The following is a 20,902-nucleotide window of genomic DNA, read 5'->3' on the forward strand; positions in this document are numbered from 1 at the left end:
GCTCCCAGTCTATCACGTTCAGTTCCCCTTCACTCCCGATCACATGACTCCAATGCCTGCCCATAAACTTCAAGTGACAGGATCCTGCAAAATAACATGCGTATGCATGCATGCCTTTTTCTTTGTAAAAACAGGATCCACTTTTTCAGCAAAAAAACGTTCATGACGCATGCTAAAAAAAAACCTAGTGTGAAAGAAGCCTAACTGGTTGTCCGCTATTTATTTTTACCACTTGATGCTTGAGCATTGTACTGACACACACATGTGGTAGTAGTGCCATCAGTTTGTTTTTTTTTTTTCCCATTTCTCCGTTGTCTGTCTCGGCGTATAGCAGACTGCACTCGGATGTCATCAGTGCAGTCCGATGTTTGCACACACCCATAGACTTGGATCGTGAGCGCTGTCCGATATACGCTGCCAACTGCAACATGCTACAATTTTTCTCTCATGCCGAATCGAAAAAAAAAACAAACACTGGTCGGGATTGCTCCATTGTATAACATTCGATAAAACATACGTTCATATGAGACAGCCCTGAGGCAATTCTTCCTACTACTATGCAGTAGTCGTGTGACTGGAAAGCAAGAACACATCCTATTAACATGCAGGTAAACACATGGAGCATATGAGCCCCATGGTAGCTGTAGAGATAATATAGAAATGGTTCTAAAACGAATACCTGCAGCTGTATTTTAGCTTGTAAGCTCCAATGGGTAAGGATTTAATGATGAACAGCACTGATTATGTATGATGTGGCAATAAACCAAACAAGGCTAATTTCATGTGGAAGATGCTGAATTGCATTATTTTTAAGAAAAAAAAAAAAACTCTTACATGGTCCACGGCAGTAATTTTCATTGATCACAAACAATCCAATGAGGAAAAGCTGAACACTTCTCCAAAGAACTTTCCAAAACAGTTTCCATCTGGAGTTTCCTTTGCGAAGCATTGAATTCAGGGACAAATGGATGGACGTTCCCATAATGAATACAAACCTAGAATAAAAAAGGCCAGATCTCAGACAAATATATGCACTACTCACAAAAAGTTAGGGATATTTGGCTTCCGAGTATAATTTATGTAAAACGTAAAAGGTTCACACTACAGTGATATTTTATTACAAAAGTAAGGTTTTTAAATAATACTAATAATAAATGTTTATTCACTTATATAGAGTCATTTGTTCCATAGCCTCTGCATGGAGACTCCGCTGATCCCATAGATTTGCTATGGGATTCAGGTCTGGAGAAAATGCACACCACTCCTTTTAAAGCACCCCAGTGTCCAGCAGCCATTCCCTTATAAGACAAGACCTCGATGAGCTGGAGCATTGTAGTCCATGAGGATGAAATTAGGCCTGTGTTGTTCATACAGAGGCACAATGACTGGATTAATGATGTTCAAGTAGTAGGGGCTGTCACTGTACCATTCACAAAGTGTAGGGCAGTTCTGTATTGACTTGACACACCTACCCACGCTGTAACACGACCACCAACAAGAGATTCGTCTGGCAAGAACAGTGGCTGATGAATAGCACTCTCCTTGATGTCTTCAACATCGTTGGCAGCCATCAATTCTGCTCAGTGTGAATGGACTTTCAGTTAATCAGTGAGGCCTACTGGTGCCTCGTCCAACAAGGCGATGATGCCTATGCTTGGTGGTGTGGTCAGGTATCCTTGCAGGTCATCTAGCACGCAGACCATGCTGATGTAAATGGTTTTTAATGGTCTGACATGACACTTGGGTGCCTCCCTTAAATGTGCCTGGAGTGGTGTGGCATTCATTATCCAATTCTGAAGGGCATTGTTCACAGTGAAGCAGTAATCAGTGTGACATCTGGCCAAAAGGACGCTCTTTCGATCCCTTTCTGCGACTCTTCCTGTCTCTCTGTTACAAACTGCTGATGACACTGTGTGACACTAAACTCAGTGGCCACTACCGCCTGAAAACATCCTGCTTGAAGACTCGCAATGCGAGTACTGTGGATCAATTTTTAGGTGTCGTCTTGGTCTCATGATATCAAAATGTGAATAGTATGTTGAGGTGGACTGTTTAAATACCCTAATTGAACCTTGAAATTTATTGGGTTAAACACCTGTGGTGAATTTTGCCATTTAAGGTACCGTCACACTAAGCGACGCACCAGCGACCTGACCTGGCAGGGATCGCTGGAGCGTCGCTACACGGGTTGCTGGTGAGCTGTCACACAGGCAGATCTCACCAGCAACCAGTGACCAGCCCCCAGCCAACAGAGACGTGTGGAAGCATGCTGCGCTTTGTAACTAAGGTAAATATCGGTTAACCAAGGTAAGGGCTTCTTGGTTACCCGCTGTTTACCGTGGTTACCAGCGCCCGCAGAAGCCGGCTCCCTGCTCACTGTACATTCAGTTGTTGCTCTGTCGCTGTCACACACAGTGATGTGTGCTTCACAGCGGGAGAGCAACAACTAAAAAATGGCCCAGGACATTCAGCAACAACCAACGACCTCACAGCAGGGGCCAGGTTGTTGCTGGATGTCACACACAGCAACTTCGCTAGTAAGTTGTGCCTCAGCAGCGATGTTGCTAGCGATGTTGCTTAGTGTGACGTGGCCTTTAGCTCCTTGTTAAGTAACAGCAAGTTGTGCAAAACGTACTGAGACATTGAACAGTTGGACATGTGCATTCACAAGGTTAGAGAAGGTCACATTAAGCTCAAGTAGAAAATTTAGAGTGCATTTTAGATCATCCTAAAATTTCACCCGAAAGATAAATATCCCTAACATTTTATGAGTCGTGTATACAAATAATTCTAATAGTGTAAGTACATCGTGCAATATAATGAATAAGATGCCTATAAAAGAATTGCTTACCATGGAAAAACCAGATCAGCTATAGTGAGACCTATAATTAAATAATAGAAGTATATAAAGTTCTTATAGTAAAGTTAGTGCACCACAGCCAGTTTTATTCATTCTATTGCTTACCGCAGCACAATGAATTTTACTGAGGTGCTAAGCCCATCCTATACTGTATTTTAGTAGTAATATCATTGTGTAATAATCCAAGGACACTTACCATTCCAGCTCTGATGTTTGAAAAACCAGTAGCCTCCTCCCCCGTAATTTACGAACACCATGATTATAAGGGAAAGCCTACAACCAGAAAAACATTTGAGTTTAGAAAAGGTTAGATTTTTCTTTTTATATTAACTGGTCTGAAATACATTAGAAAATACAATCTTTACATTCTGATATGCCCTGCCAATCCTTGCGTGGCACATGGGCATCCAGATCAGCTGACTGCGTACGCCAATGTGTTGTCAATGGGGCCACACAATCAGACTCAAACCACTCAATGGGTGCACGGTTAGGCAGTATGTGAACATCAGATGACTTGTGTCTGTAAAGTATGGGCACACAGAGGTTTTTAAAGGAGTCTGTTACAGTGGATTTGCTCTGAAAGACACCTGAAAAAAATTCTCAAAAACCTCTGAATGACTCTTCCTTCTCATTTTTATTTTATATTCATATGTTCAGCCTATTGGGCGTCATTTCCCGCTGCAGATTTTGATAAATGCCTGGTGGGAGAAAGGAAGTGCATGTCCTGATGAAAAACACAGCAAAGCAGGCTCACGCCATTCAAAAGGCTGAAAATCAATGAATGTTTCAAGATAAAAACCCTGCAAAAATGCGTCAAAAACGCAAATAGTTTCAGTAATTTATATATATATATATATATATATATATATATATATATATATATATATATATATATATATATATATATATATATATATATATATATATATATATATATATATTAAAAAAATCATTAAAAAAAGTTCCACAAGCATCCTAAAACTCATCATTTTTACTGCCACAAAAAAAAAAGTACAGATAATGTAGTAGATATCCCCTGCAGTCCTATGTAACAACACAGTGATGACAACCTGAGTACAGATAATGTAGTAGATGTCACCTGCAGTCCTATGTAACACCACTGTGATAACCCCCCCCCCCCTTCCCCCGAGTACAGATAAAGTAGTAGATGTGCTATGTAACAGCATAGATCACAGTGATAACTCTCCAAATACGGATAGGTCTGTAATCAATGTGCCTAGCGATGCCCCTGCTGTACGGTCAGATACAGGCAAGTTCCATCATGGTCTCTGTCATTCTGAAAGGAAGAATAGCTCTACATGCCGCTATATCAAATCTGAAGCAAGCCTTGCCTACTATATTACCGAACCCTTGAGAACCAGTCTCTGGATATGAAGAATTAGGAAACGTTTGTTAAATATTTCATTGGGTATCATTTCTTCACCCCAGACTTCTAAAACATAATTACCATTGAGTAGAAAAGTAAATACATAGTTACCCTCTAAATGTGTCCAGTGAGCGGAGTCTCTGGGGCGCAGAATTCCAGGTAGCACCATGGGCGTCCTGGCTGCGAAGATCAGTCCTATTGGGGGAACCGAGCTCCTGTAACCAATACACAAAATCCACTCAGTGCATGAATGAAAAAGATGCGGCCTCCCTCATACCAATTCCATTAGTAGAAACCATGTGTGCAATATGGAAGCCACGTAGGATGTACTATGTCACATATATTTCATGTACCAAAAGGAAAGTTCCATGGAAAATACAGACTTAGAAGCAAATATCCAATTAAATACTCACAGAATTAATGAGTCGATCAGTTTCAACAGGGTTAATCCGCTTGCATAGCCAATTTTGTACGGTGTTTAGTCTGCATTTAAAAAAAAAAAACAAAAAAAAAACAACACAAAAAGTGTATTGAAAGGAGAAATGTACTTTCAACAAACTTTCATACATCGAATGTACAAGTCAATGTCAGAAACTACTTCTTTCTACACTTATGAGCCACTTCTCCTGAACTTATTCCCTCTGAAAATAAAACAAAAAAAAAAAAAAAACAGATCATATCCATCCTACTCAATACAAAACAAACTGCCAGCACAAAGAGGAGTCAGACTTCAATATGCGGTGTACCCTATGGAAGAAGTAGGGGAAAGGAGGAGAAAGCAGCAGAGGAAGAGGAGCAGTGTGGGTTCTAGCTAGCTTACACCAGTGCTGGACTCACAGTCCTAGCAGTATGTGTATACCGTAAGGATACATTTGTCGAGTAAATGTGCATATGTTGTACACCTCTGTCCAGTGAGTAAGAGCATAGGGCTGATTGTAGGAGCACCTGGTGAGCAAGGAAAGGAGTACTATAGAGTTAATACTTTAGTAGGTGACCTCTGGTACTATTTCTGTGAGTGCGTTAATCGGTTAGTACAAAAAAAATAATTGAGAAAAAAAGAATTATAATATATATATATATATATATATATATATATATATATATATATATATATATATATATATATATATATATATATATATATATATATATATATATATATATCGTGTTTTTCCAAAAATAAGTCCTCCCCCGAAAATAAGCCCTAGTCCCGGATCAATAATGAGGTCTCCGTGCAGCTAAAAAAGTTACAGATACTGCAGGACACTTCATTATACACAGCGGCACCCGGCAATTACACTCACCCGACACTGAGCGGCAGGACCTGCAGTAATCGCACACCCGCACACATCAACACACACACACACACACACACACACACACACACACACACACACACACACACACACACACACACACCTCATCCAGTGACACCGATCTCTTCTCGCCGGGAGAATGCTGAGAGGCAGTGCGGTGCAGCGCGACGAACAGGACCTGCGGCCGGACACGTGACTTGCTCTCATTCCCTGCTGCCGTAAGTGATGTGATGTGTGTGTGTCTGCGATCGGCTGTGTGTGTCTGCGATCGGCTGTGTGTGCCTGCGATCGGCTGTGTGTGCCTGCGATCGGATGTGTGTATCTGTGATGGATGTGTGTGCCTGCGATCTGCTGTGTGTGATCTGCTGTGTATATCTGCGATCTGCTGTGTGTGGGTGCCTGTGATCGGCTGTGTGTATCTGTGATCGGCTGTGTGTATCTGTGATCGGCTGTGTGTGTGTGTGTGTGTGATCTGCTGTGTGTGCCTGGGATCTTCTGTGTGTGTCAGCTAGCAGCAGGGTAGGACGGCGTGCAGCACCGACCGGAGATCACAGGAGGACCTGTGAACCACGCAGACGTCCTGGTCTGGTGAGTATGAGTCTCCTGGGAAGTGTGGGGGGGTTTCTGCTTTTTTGGGGGGGTAAACTTAACCCCCAACTGTGTTTCTCCAAGAATAAGACAGATAGATATAGAGATCGATCTACCCTGCTGCTAGCTGACACACACAGAAGATCCCAGGCACACACAATTCATCTAGTTACGATACCCTTTAATGGCTAACAAAAATAAAATAAGTGATTTTACAGAGCAAGGTTTTTTGTTTGTTTTTTTTTACTATTTAGGTCTCCTCCTTGGCCATGGTATTCTTTAGACACTTTGTGTACCATGCATGGTGAAGTGACCCAATTTTATTCAATGAGTCAGTGCGCGTGTCTAATTTCTTCCCTCAGAAGATAGAAAAACTTTTTTTTTTCCATTCTTCTCCACATCAGAGAAAAACGGATCTGACTCTGATCAGAGTCTGATTAAGGCCTAAGCCACACGGCGAGAAAAACAGTGCGAGTGGAGTGCGATAAAACATCGCATTCCCCTCGGACCAATTCTAGCCTGTGTGTCAGCACACATGAGCGATTATTTTCTCAGCCCTAATCGGACCGAGAAAACAATCGCAGCATGCTGCGATTGTAAGCTGAGACTCTTTCTCTCGCACCCATTCAAGTGAATGGGGCGAGAGAAAAAAAAAAAAAAAAAAAAAAAAAAAATCGCACTGCACTCGCGGTACACCGTTGTACTGCTAGTGCAGTGCGAGAATGGCAATAGCCGGCTATGCAGGAGAGAGGGAGAGAAATCCCTCCCTCCCCTCCTGAGTGCCGGCCCGCCCCCTGCAGCTGAGGTCTGCTAGCACGAACAGACCTCAGTTGGAAGGACACACGCATGACACTCGGCTCTGCTGTACTGCCAGCACGAGCCGAGTGTCATGCAAGTGGATCGCATTAGTCCCCGTGTGGCCCCAGCCTAACATTGCTGGAGCATTGGTTTGGGGTTGAAAAGGATCAACTGGCTTCTCTTTTAAAAGGCTACAAGATAAAATCAAATCAATGGTGGTTTCACTGGCGGACATACCACCGATGCAGTGGCACAGGGGACTCGAGCGGGAGGGGGCCCCGGGGGCCTAAAAACATATTGGGATTTACTTTGCTGGCTGGAACTTCAATACTAACAGGGGAAACAGGGGTCCCGATCAGCGGAATGCATATGCTGCATCTGAGCTGACAAGGGCCCCTTCCCTCACCTGTTAGGGGCCTGCAGGAGGGAGGATTCACCTCTGCAAAAGCAGCCGGCCGGCGCGCAGAAGACGACTGTGTCAGAGCCAGAAAGAAGGCTGCGTCCACCAGCTCCAGGCTTCAGCACAGCAGGGAGGCCTCTGTATACAGACAAGGCCCTGTGGCAGAGTTGCTCTCCCCCTCTTTCAGTGAAATTATATCAAGGGAACACAGTAGTCGAGCCGCAAGAGGAGGGGAGGCTGCACCACAAGAGAAGATGGAAGAGCTGGTTCAGGAATAGAACCTGCTGTCCAGCAGGCACCATGTGCAATCATCTGCAGAGAGAGTGAGTCAAATGTAATGTGTGTACACCTATCATCTATCTATTATATTTGTATACAGTGTGTCCACCGCCATTAACTTGAGAATGGCGGCAGCTATAGGCATAGAAGTGGTGTCTAGGTATAGTAAAGAAGCCATGCGCTACGCAATGAAAGAAAAAAAGTGAATTACAAAGTTGCAGGGCAGCATCAATTCAATACGAATAAACACCTTGCATACAGAAATGCTATGATATGAAACCCATGACCCCCTCCAAAACATTAAATGCTGGTCACGCATATGGCACTCTTAACTTTGATGCTCAAAGTGGCCACCGTCAGCTGCAATGCACATCTGGACTCTGGACAGCATACTGTGTCTTGCTACACGTTGTGCAATATGGTAGGTGACACGTCTGCACAAGCATCTGTGATATGTCATCGTAAGTCCTGCAATGTTGGTGGAGGGGTTGCATACACCTGCTGTTTAATGTGACCTCACAGAAAGAAGTCCAATAGGGTCAGGTCAGGTGAGCGTGGAGGCCACTTCACGCAGCCACCATACCCAATGACTTGTAGGAAGGTCTCCATGAGGTATCGCTTCACGTCCGCAGCCTTGTAAGTTTTACACATTCTAATCATAGCATTTCTGTATGCAAGGTGTCGATTCGTATTGAATTGATGATGCCCTACAACTTTGTAATTCACTTTTTTTCTCTCTCTCTCATTCCGTTTTCGAAATAAAAATGCTAACTCCGTTGTTTTTCACCAGGTGGCGCTATAGGTAGTTTCATTGTGTAGCGCATGGCTACTTTACTATACCTAGACACCACTTCTATGCCTATAGCCGCCGCCATTCTCAAGTTACTGGCGGTGGACAGGATATGGACACACTGTACTGTATGTGTCATGTCTATGTATTTGTGTACATATGTGTATGTGATGCATGTTTAGTTATCTGTGTATAATCATCCATGTATTCAACGATATGTTCATATTATTTCAGCTCCATTTCAAGTTTGAGAAAGGCCGATGTGGTGAAGTTGCATGTGATCATACAGGTGAATACATTCATATAAAGAAACCCCCTACTAACTTTTTTATTCATGGAGTGTGTATGTGCATGTAATGTAGTGTGAATGTATTTATATACCCACCTACCGCCAGTTTTATACTCTTCTGAGTGACGTCACTGCTCTCCAGTATCTCCGGTCACACTACACTTCCATCACTGAGAAGAGAAGCAGAATGGTGCTGGACACCGGAGAGTCTGCAGAGCGGTAATGTCACTGAGAAGAGGAGCAGAATGGTGCTGGACACCGGAGAGTCTGCAGAGCGGTAATGTCACTGAGAAGAGGAGCAGAATGGTGCTGGACACCGGAGAGTCTGCAGAGCGGTAATGTCACTGAGAAGAGGAGCAGAATGGTGCTGGACACCGGAGAGTCTGCAGAGCGGTAATGTCACTGAGAAGAGGAGCAGAATGGTGCTGGACACCGGAGAGTCTGCAGAGCGGTAATGTCACTGAGAAGAGAAGCAGAATGGTGCTGGACACCGGAGAGTCTGCAGAGCAGTAATGTCACTGAGAAGAGGAGCAGAATGGTGCTGGACACCGGAGAGTCTGCAGAGCAGTAATGTCACTGAGAAGAGGAGCAGAATGGTGCTGGACACTGGAGAGTCTGCAGAGCGGTGGCATCACTGAGAAGAGGAGCAAAACAGCATCGGACATCGGAAAGAGCAGCGGTAAGTGAGGGTATTATCACACACACTACATCACATACACACATTCAATCAGAAAACAAGTTAGTGGGAGGCATCTTTATATCTATGGTGCGGCTGTTTTGTTGTATTTCCTTGGTTTCTCTTCTGTACCCACCTGCAGTATGGAGCGCTGCTTAAAAGAAACCTGACAGCAGATACATGTCACCTGTGAATCGAGCAGAATGTATCAGGCAGTTGCTGTATGATCTCAGCCAGGTATGTGTGACTCTAAAACACTGCGGAGAATCAGAGAAAAATAAACTTCAATAGCTGCTGGGGACTGAGCAGCATGAAATACTAGTCGTATAGCCGTGACCTGGTGGCTTCTCCCTGCTCACGGCCAGTGACTGACAGGTTTCTTCCTGTACACACACATGAATTCTTTACACCTGTCAGTCACTGGCAGCGAGCTAGGAGAAGTCACATCTGTATGATCATACAGCCACTGCCTGGTACATACCTGGCTGTGATCATACAGCCACTGCCTGGTACATACCTGGCTGTGATCATACAGCCACTGCCTGGTACATACCTGGCTGTGATCATACAGCCACTGCCTGGTACATACCTGGCTGTGATCATACAGCCACTGCCTGGTACATACCTGGCTGTGATCATACAGCCACTGCCTGGTACATACCTGGCTGTGATCATACAGCCACTGCCTGGTACACACCTGGCTGTGATCATACAGCCACTGCCTGGTACACACCTGGCTGTGATCATACAGCCACTGCCTGGTACACACCTGGCTGTGATCATACAGCCACTGCCTGGTACATACCTGGCTGTAATCATACAGCCACTGCCTGGTACATACCTAGCTGTGATCATACAGCCACTGCCTGGTACACACCTGGCTGTGATCATACAGCCACTGCCTGGTACACACCTGGCTGTAATCATACAGCCACTGCCTGGTACATACCTAGCTGTGATCATACAGCCACTGCCTGGTACATACCTGGCTGTGATCATACAGCCACTGCCTGGTACATACCTGGCTGTAATCATACAGCCACTGCCTGGTACACACCTGGCTGTGATCATACAGCCACTGCCTGGTACATACCTGGCTGTGATCATACAGCCACTGCCTGGTACACACCTGGCTGTGATCATACAGCCACTGCCTGGTACATACCTGGCTGTGATCATACAGCCACTGCCTGGTACACACCTGGCTGTGATCATACAGCCACTGCCTGGTACATACCTAGCTGTGATCATACAGCCACTGCCTGGTACACACCTGGCTGTGATCATACAGCCACTGCCTGGTACATACCTGGCTGTGATCATACAGCCACTGCCTGGTACACACCTGGCTGTGATCATACAGCCACTGCCTGGTACACACCTGGCTGTGATCATACAGCCACTGCCTGGTACACACCTGGCTGTAATCATACAGCCACTGCCTGGTACACACCTGGCTGTGATCATACAGCCACTGCCTGGTACATACCTGGCTGTGATCATACAGCCACTGCCTGGTACATACCTGCCTGTGATCATACAGCCACTGCCTGGTACATACCTGGCTGTGATCATACAGCCACTGCCTGGTACATACCTGCCTGTGATCATACAGCCACTGCCTGGTACATACCTAGCTGTGATCATACAGCCACTGCCTGGTACATACCTGGCTGTAATCATACAGCCACTGCCTGGTACATACCTAGCTGTGATCATACAGCCACTGCCTGGTACATACCTGGCTGTGATCATACAGCCACTGCCTGGTACATACCTGGCTGTAATCATACAGCCACTGCCTGGTACATACCTGGCTGTGATCATACAGCCACTGCCTGGTACATACCTGGCTGTGATCATACAGCCACTGCCTGGTACATACCTAGCTGTGATCATACAGCCACTGCCTGGTACATACCTAGCTGTGATCATACAGCCACTGCCTGGTACATACCTAGCTGTGATCATACAGCCACTGCCTGGTACATACCTGGCTGTAATCATACAGCCACTGCCTGGTACATACCTAGCTGTGATCATACAGCCACTGCCTGGTACATACCTGGCTGTGATCATACAGCCACTGCCTGGTACATACCTGGCTGTGATCATACAGCCACTGCCTGGTACATACCTGGCTGTGATCATACAGCCACTGCCTGGTACATACCTGGCTGTGATCATACAGCCACTGCCTGGTACATACCTGGCTGTAATCATACAGCCACTGCCTGGTACATACCTAGCTGTGATCATACAGCCACTGCCTGGTACATACCTGGCTGTGATCATACAGCCACTGCCTGGTACATACCTGGCTGTGATCATACAGCCACTGCCTGGTACATACCTGGCTGTGATCATACAGCCACTGCCTGGTACATACCTAGCTGTGATCATACAGCCACTGCCTGGTACATACCTAGCTGTGATCTAGCTATACCTGATATAGTATGTATTTTTTGGCTTGCACTCATAATATATATATATTAGTGCTCACTTCAGTTATCCTATTCAGTTATATGTAGTTTTTTTCTGAATGTGAACACAGCTCCGCCCCTTTCGGCCATGTTTTTTCCATCTCCTATATAAGAAAGTCCTTGGTTACCCCTCTCCACCCACAGCAGTTTTTAATTGCAATGAGATGACACACAGTTAGGGTCACAGAGCTAGGGACCCCAATATAGAGATATACCTTGACGAGGTCTTGGGGCTCAGTTACATTGATCAATGCGATTGCTAAATATCTCCTTTTTCCTAATGTTCATGGCAGGTATGCAATTCATTATTCACATGTTCAAATTAGCAAGTAACATTTTTCATTGTATATTCCAATATTTTTCCATATGCTTGAGGCATTATACCATTATCTAAGTTTGATGTGCAGCCTTATCCTGATATAATTGGCTGTGATCATACAGCCACTGCCTGGTACATACCTAGCTGTGATCATACAGCTACTGCCTGGTACATACCTAGCTGTGATCATACAGCCACTGCCTGGTACACACCTGGCTGTGATCATACAGCCACTGCCTGGTACATACCTAGCTGTGATCATACAGCCACTGCCTGGTACATACCTAGCTGTGATCATACAGCCACTGCCTGGTACATACCTAGCTGTGATCATACAGTCACTGCCTGGTACACACCTAGCTGTGATCATACAGCCACTGCCTGGTACACACCTGGCTGTGATCATACAGCCATTGCCTGGTACATACCTAGCTGTGATCATACAGCCACTGCCTGGTACATACCTAGCTGTGATCATACAGCCACTGCCTGGTACATACCTGCCTGTGATCATACAGCCACTGCCTGGTACATACCTGGCTGTGATCATACAGCCACTGCCTGGTACACACCTGCCTGTGACCATACAGCCACTGCCTGGTACATACCTAGCTGTGATCATACAGCCACTGCCTGGTACATACCTGGCTGTGATCATACAGCCACTGCCTGGTACATACCTAGCTGTGATCATACAGCCACTGCCTGGTACATACCTGGCTGTGATCATACAGCCACTGCCTGGTACATACCTGGCTGTGATCATACAGCCACTGCCTGGTACATACCTGGCTGTGATCATACAGCCACTGCCTGGTACATACCTAGCTGTGATCATACAGCCACTGCCTGGTACATACCTGGCTGTGACCATACAGCCACTGCCTGGTACATACCTAGCTGTGATCATACAGCCACTGCCTGGTACATACCTGCCTGTGACCATACAGCCACTGCCTGGTACATACCTGCCTGTGATCATACAGCCACTGCCTGGTACATACCTAGCTGTGATCATACAGCCACTGCCTGGTACACACCTGGCTGTGATCATACAGCCATTGCCTGGTACATACCTAGCTGTGATCATACAGCCACTGCCTGGTACATACCTAGCTGTGATCATACAGCCACTGCCTGGTACATACCTGCCTGTGATCATACAGCCACTGCCTGGTACATACCTGGCTGTGATCATACAGCCACTGCCTGGTACACACCTGCCTGTGACCATACAGCCACTGCCTGGTACATACCTAGCTGTGATCATACAGCCACTGCCTGGTACATACCTGGCTGTGATCATACAGCCACTGCCTGGTACATACCTAGCTGTGATCATACAGCCACTGCCTGGTACATACCTGGCTGTGATCATACAGCCACTGCCTGGTACATACCTGGCTGTGATCATACAGCCACTGCCTGGTACATACCTAGCTGTGATCATACAGCCACTGCCTGGTACATACCTGGCTGTGATCACACAGCCACTGCCTGGTACATACCTAGCTGTGATCATACAGCCACTGCCTGGTACATACCTGGCTGTGATCATACAGCCACTGCCTGGTACATACCTAGCTGTGATCATACAGCCACTGCCTGGTACATACCTGCCTGTGACCATACAGCCACTGCCTGGTACATACCTAGCTGTGATCATACAGCCACTGCCTGGTACATACCTAGCTGTGATCATACAGCCACTGCCTGGTACATACCTGCCTGTGACCATACAGCCACTGCCTGGTACATACCTAGCTGTGATCATACAGCCACTGCCTGGTACATACTTGACTGTGATCATCCAGCCACTGCCTGGTACATACCTAGCTGTGATCACACAGCCACTGCCTGGTACATACCTGGCTGAGATCATACAGCCACTGCCTGGTACATACCTGGCTGTGATCACACAGCCACTGCCTGGTACATACCTAGCTGTGATCATACAGCCACTGCCTGGTACATACCTGCCTGTGACCATACAGCCACTGCCTGGTACATACCTAGCTGTGATCATACAGCCACTGCCTGGTACATACCTGCCTGTGATCATACAGCCACTGCCTGGTACATACCTAGCTGTGATCATACAGCCACTGCCTGGTACATACCTGCCTGTGACCATACAGCCACTGCCTGGTACATACCTAGCTGTGATCATACAGCCACTGCCTGGTACATACCTAGCTGTGATCATACAGCCACTGCCTGGTACATACTTGGCTGTGATCATACAGCCACTGCCTGGTACATACCTGGCTGTGATCATACAGCCACTGCCTGGTACACACCTGGCTGTGATCATACAGCCACTGCCTGGTAATGGCTGCCCACAGCTCATGGGTATCAGCTATCGGGTTCCCTTTACAGGAGTTGTCCAAAATAATACATGTACTGTAAAGGCGTCTTCTGGCAAAATAAACTAATGGGGGTTAAATTTTGTAAAAATAAATACATTTTTCACCCCTGCTGTCACCTCCTGGATCCAGCGCTGCCGTCCTGTGGTCTGAGCCAGCATTAATTGTCACCGTTCTATGGTACACAGGACTGTTGCAGCTTGAGATCGGCTGCAGCGGTCAGGTGACTTGAACTGCAGGTATCATAAGCTGCAGCGGTCCTAAGTCCAGTAGAACGGTGACATCATCAATGCCGGCACAGACCACCGGACGGCCTGCGCTGGATCCAGGAGGGTGACAGCGGGTAAGTACAATTTATTATTAGTACAGAATCTGGCCTTCAGGTGATGACCGTTTGTCTGGACAATCCCTTTAATAAACTATAAATCCTCATCATTCTTGCACCTGATAGCTGTAGTCTTGCATTTCCTGATGCTTCTGATTACAATGGCTGCAAACATCACAACGCAGGTTCCCCATGTGACCGCTGCAGACAATCACTGGCTTTGTCTTGAGCCATATACCACTGTACTGTGTCATCTGCATGTGAACAGCGCTCTATGCAAGCCACTTGTGTGCAGTTTTATCATCTAGCAGTCACCTCCCCTCCATTCCATGAAGGTGTGTGTGTGATGTGCTTCTCCTGCACCTGTGATGCTTCCACATTAGTGGGGGTTTAGCTGTATCCTGCTAGAGCATCAGTTTTGGCCAGGGCGATGTACACACTGCAGCCCAACTTGCTGTGAGTAATACTTGATTTTTGGAGGACATTATCCTCTTATTGTTGCTTTTTTTATATTTAGTGTAGGGACCTACAGACATGAGGTCCCTTGACGAGGGTGTAGGCTTACGTTTTATGGCCATAAATACCAACAAAAACCTCATATTTTTTTGTTTGTACAGGATACAGCCAGGCCCCTTTCTGTTGGGCCTTGCATTGTAGAGTGTCTGTCCGTGCATGATACACAGTGGGGTACGGCTTGGCAGCCCGCCTGATCTAATAGAAGGGCGTTACCTAATAGGCTGCGGGTTTGTGACTGTGTCATCTGCATGTGAACAGCGCTCTATGCAAGCCACTTGTGTGCAGTTTTATCATCTAGCAGTCACCTCCCCTCCATTCCATGAAGGTGTGTGTGTGATCTGCTTCTCCTGCACCTGTGATGTCTCCACTTAGTGGGGGTTTAGCTGTATCCTGCTAGAGCATCAGTTTTTGGCCAGGGCGATGTACACACTGCAGCCCAACTTGCTGTGAGTAATATACCACTGACAAGCTGCAAACCCCACAGAGTATACAGGTTGTGCCATCTCCAGCCAATGTAAATAGAAGCATTGGAGACAGCGCTGAAGCTGCAGCAGATAGAAGGGTGCAGGATTGTGTGGTGTTCTGTTCAGTTGGTAAATATGGAGCTTATTTATGGTTTAGATTTGGTAGATCTGTAAACTAGGAATAAAGAGTACAATCTATATGTGTCGCCCTGGGCAAGCCAGGGGACACGGGTCACAACACCACCACACCCCACACTCCAGGTAGGCACATCAATGCTAACCAGAAATCCTTGTTGCCTTCCTCCAGGAGTTTGATGATGCACACCAGGGGGTGGGCCAGGCGGTTGGCTCCGCCCACCGAGGAGCTCACAACTCTGGAGGCGGGAAAACCAGCGGAGAAGCCCAGGCAGGGCAAGTGTGAGGAGCTAAGTAGAGGAGTTAAGAAAGTGAAAGTAGAAAGGTAGTAAAGGAGAAAAGCAAGTGAAGTGACAGTAAAGAAAGAAAGCCTGAAGGTCCAGCTTTGTGTAGGGCCAGATCAACAAGGTCAGCGACGGCGGTGACTGTCTGGAGGGGGACCGTTTGGAAGTTCCTGGAAGGACCCCGTTGGCTGTGTGCCCGGAGGTCTGGAGCAGTGTTCCGAAGGACAGTCAGCACCAGGGCAGGGGCCTCTCGGACCCCGGCAAGGCTAGGAGTCGCCAAATTTGCCGAATCCATCAGTGACGGGAACGCAGATCCCCCAACAACCAAGTCCCAATTGAAGGCAACAGCCCAACCCGTATTGGAGAGACACCGCCACCGCCACGGCACCAGTTTCTCAGGGCCAGCGCCTGCGGGCAAAGTGTAGAGCTCCTCCGGCCCAGATTGCAGTCGGGGAGCGGGTAACCGGAGGGAATCCACCGCTACCACAAGTCAAACAAAGGTGCAAGGAAGAGGGACATCACCGTCACCTACCGGGAGTGCAGGTGCAGCCGTCTGTGGGACCATCCTACCAGCCGTTTGGTTTACCGTACAAACTGTGTCCGTGTCTCAGGCTGAGTGAGTACCACAGTGCCGCAAGGCACAGCGCTGCCCCCCCCGCGTCCCTGCGCCCATCAGGCCCCGCACCTACTTCTCCATCACCGGGCCCCGGGATCACCAACCCCTACCCACGGAGGGGCAACACAACAACTGGCTGCTCCGCATCACCATCCCCAGGATCCCCATATTAAGCAGTGGTGGTGAAATCACCACAACCGTGGGTGGCGTCACGAACTATAACAATCCCCACACCCAACCACAAAACCCCCTTTCACTCACGGGCGAGGAGTGTCGCTCGAGAAACCCCGGGATCCGGCCCACAGCTCGAGCCACCACTGAGCAGCTGCCGGACCCGAGCAGAAGGGGTGAGCGCGGTGTGCTGACACCCTCCTCCCCGCCCGCGACATATATATTTACATCATTTTGTTGTGGTATGAAGGCACAGGGGCCCCTGCGGTCTGTGTCCGCCCCTGGGTGGCCCTGTGCAAGCATGAACAACAGTTGTATGAAGCAGCATACAATGGATAATGTTAAGCCATGTTTAATAAGATGTGCTTTGTTTACCAATAATATTAACAGTTTGTACAGCTGTATAAAAAGGGAAGTGTAAATGCTGAATTTGCGATTTTGCTAACACAAGTTCCTGTTTTATTGCAAATTCTGATTATCCAATGCAGTAACATACATAGGATAACAAAAACACATAATTTATGATCCCGGCTAGTGATGGATGGACCGTAAACGTCCAGATCCGCAAGGGTTCAGAAGACCCTAAGCTCCCACGCCAGGCCTGGAGTTCAGGGAGCTCCGGGTAACGATCGGGATTCGGCCACCTGGGTAATACAAAAAAAAAAAAAAAGAAGAACAGAAGAATAAAGCAAGCGCTTCATACTTACTGGTCTCCGCGCGGCTGTACAGGGACTGCCAGTGGGCGGGGGAAACAGTGCATATGCATGAAGATAATGAGCAGCCCAGGAAGTAGAGGACAGCCGCGCAGAGACCAGTAAGTATGATTCGCTTGCTCATATCCCTTCTACCGCCATTTTTAGGAGCCTGATTCGGGTCACCATAGAGTTATATGGGGACAAGCATTTGGCCAGATATCCAGTATCAATTTTGGGCCCAAACCAGGTTTTTGTTTTTAAATCCGGTTGGACACGCTGATTCTGGGTATCGACGGGTCCACCCTTCCCTAATCCATACACATTGATTTATATTAAAATTATATTTACCTTAAAAAATAAGATCCCAGGAACAATCCTATAAAGATGGCCAAATATATAAAAAAGGCAATGACAATGGCTGCAGAGAAAAGAAGAGACAGCTGATTTTAGGTTTAGGTAAAATGACAAAACTCAAGTGCTCAGTGTTAGGCGGCTTTCACACTTGTGTTGTTTTGCATCAGTTACAATCCGTTGTGTGACTGATGCAACGAATGCGTTGCAGATAGTGGCACAACTCATGTGACTGGTACTGCAAAACAACGATCCACTGTTTTTTGTTTGTTTTTTTTTCTTTTTTACTGTTTAACCGGCGGCCGGCTATTGTGAACGATCAGCTGATCACTCGGCGGCCGGGCGGTCAACTGGTCAGTCGCCGGGCGATCAGCTGATCGTTCAGCCGCTGAGACAGACATTGCTTTCAATGATTAAACATGAGCTGAGCATGCGCAGTAAAAAATAAATAAAATAAATAAATATATAGGATTCCGCTGCTGAAAATACGCTACATGCTGCGTTCCTGCCGCCCGACGGTCAGTCTCGTTCCACGACTGATTCATCACGCGGCGGATGGAACGCAAGGCTATCAGTCGCAATCCGTCGTCCATACAAGTCTATGGGGAAAAAACGGAATCCTGCATAATATTTTGCAGAATAACGTATTTCCTCAAGGCGACGGATTGCAACTGATGCAAAACGACGCAAGTGTGAAAGCAGCCAAAGTCCCACAAAGTACTCACGAAGGTTGGAGTATCCCGGGTTCTGGTTAATAATTATCTCACAGGTTACATTTTGGGTAGTGGAATGGTTTGTCTTCACCCATAAGGAGTAGTTTCCAAATTCTCGAAATCTGTAATGAATTCTGGAGAGAGAGGGAGAAAAAAAAAATCCATCTAACAACTCAAGTGTAGAACATTATGGAACTGCAAGGAAACTTTTCAACCATAAACAGAAGTCACAGTAGCAAATAGACAGAATCACCTGACAAATATACAAGCAAACAATGGATAGCTAAGGTGACAGCTGTGAGGCATTATAGTGGCATATACTGCAGTGTGCCTAACAGAAAAGGCTCCTGTAGCTATCCAAACACAAGCGAAACACTCCCCCATATAGACTGATGTTCAGCCTAGATGAGAGTTTGTTTTTTTTTAATGGGGAGAGGAGAAAAACACTTCTAGGCCTCTGTGACAACAGTCATCTCCAAACAAAAGGGTTAGACAATTGAATTCCACCTGCCTGACCTTTATTTCCCCCAACATCATCTACCATCTTAAAGTCGGAAGGCCTCCATACACATTAGATGGGCAATGAGGTCCAAATAACTTTCTTTTAATGTGTATAAAAGGTATGAAAGGTAGTCATACATATTAAAGGGGTTGCCCCCTAACTAGGACAACACCTTCTCATTCCCCATGTGCACCCCTATAAAAAGCCTATACTCAACTCCGGTGCCGGCGCAGGTCCAGTGCCTGCCACTCACTTCCTGTTAATTACTCAACCATATGAAGGTAGGGAGAAGGAAGCCGGCGCTGATTGGGCGCGGGGCATGTCGTAACAAAGTCACGTGTGCCCAGAGAAATCGATTTTCGACATTGCTGATACTGCACCAGCACGGGAGGTGAGAATAGGCTTTGTTACTTTTATGAGGGCGCACACAAAAAATGAGAAGGGGTTGTCCTAGTAGTGGGCAACCCCTTTAATGTTGGCTGAATGAATAGAGTCTCTGACAAAGTGGGATGATAATGAATCAGGCATATTGAAATCCAAATCTTTTGACACCCATAGGAGAGAGAAAATGGCGATTGTAAGAGTATGAGCAGCTTTTCATTATCACTTATTGGCCTGTTTAGTGTAGTTTGATAAAGTCCCTGATTGATCAGTAAAGAAATAACTAGAGGACTAGTACACCAGCTGACAGGCAGTCAAGAATATGCATGAGCTCTGTATAATCCTGCCTCCACCACTGATTAACAGCTTTCTGCCTATGCACAGGCCACACAGAAAGCTGCCAATCAGTGGTGGGGGTGGGATTATACAAAGCTCAGAACTCAGAGCTGCTATATCTGCCACAGAGAAAAACAGTGATCAAAATGACGGCAAACACCTCATTGGGAATCATGGTCTCTGCTTCTCAGTTAGGGTAACAAAAAAAACAAACAGATTCCCTTTAAATTCACATAAAAGTCACTTTAGTTCTAACAGGAAAAGGTGTTCTTCATAATACTAATAAATGAGACAATATACTTGTGCTGGCTTAGGAGGGATAATGCTACCTAAGAAGTATGGCCATACCAGTTGTAAGCCAAGAACTGTCTTCACTAGACTAACATGGTGGAACGGCACTATGAGGTCTAAACATTTATAAAAAGGAAATAAACATGCTACATATGCTCTAGTTTTCTAGTGAAAAGTTATAAAGATATATATTTTTAATTTCATTAGTTGGAAAAAGAAAAAACACATGAATTAGGAAACAGTGATATTAAAAACTCACCGACAGAGCTCTGTTTTCCCTGAGGTGGTATTAATCTGTAGAGTGACTGGGTGCCGAGTATCTACTACAGCTACACCACTAGAACGCTCCATCCACTGGTCTGATATAGCTAAAGTCTGATACAGGCACTGGCAAGAGGAAACAAAAATCCACCCTCATTATAATAAGTACTTGTAATATCTCAACCAATAATTACAACCATCAGAGTCCCAAATTTACAACAACATTAATGTCCTAGAATAAGGGGTACTTTGCACACTACGACATCGCAGAGGCGATGTCGGTGGGGTCAAATCGAAAGTGACGCACATC

At 46.2% G+C, this 20,902-nt stretch overlaps 1 protein-coding gene across 1 annotated transcript in view; it reads right to left on the minus strand.

Annotated features, from left to right (window-relative positions):
• HGSNAT (heparan-alpha-glucosaminide N-acetyltransferase) overlaps positions 1–20,902 on the minus strand; it is a 75,184-nt gene that overhangs the window by 29,634 nt on the left and 24,648 nt on the right. The window contains exons 3-10 of the mRNA XM_075352490.1: positions 20,591–20,718; positions 18,834–18,955; positions 18,106–18,175; positions 4,661–4,730; positions 4,359–4,462; positions 3,057–3,133; positions 2,852–2,882; positions 835–995 (exon numbers count right to left, since the gene is read on the minus strand). Of these exons, the coding sequence (XP_075208605.1) occupies positions 835–995; positions 2,852–2,882; positions 3,057–3,133; positions 4,359–4,462; positions 4,661–4,730; positions 18,106–18,175; positions 18,834–18,955; positions 20,591–20,718 (763 nt within the window). The remainder of the gene's footprint in view (positions 1–834; positions 996–2,851; positions 2,883–3,056; positions 3,134–4,358; positions 4,463–4,660; positions 4,731–18,105; positions 18,176–18,833; positions 18,956–20,590; positions 20,719–20,902) is intronic.

This window comes from Anomaloglossus baeobatrachus, chromosome 1, assembly GCF_048569485.1.
Source record: "Anomaloglossus baeobatrachus isolate aAnoBae1 chromosome 1, aAnoBae1.hap1, whole genome shotgun sequence".
Classification (NCBI taxonomy): Eukaryota; Metazoa; Chordata; class Amphibia; order Anura; family Aromobatidae; genus Anomaloglossus; species Anomaloglossus baeobatrachus.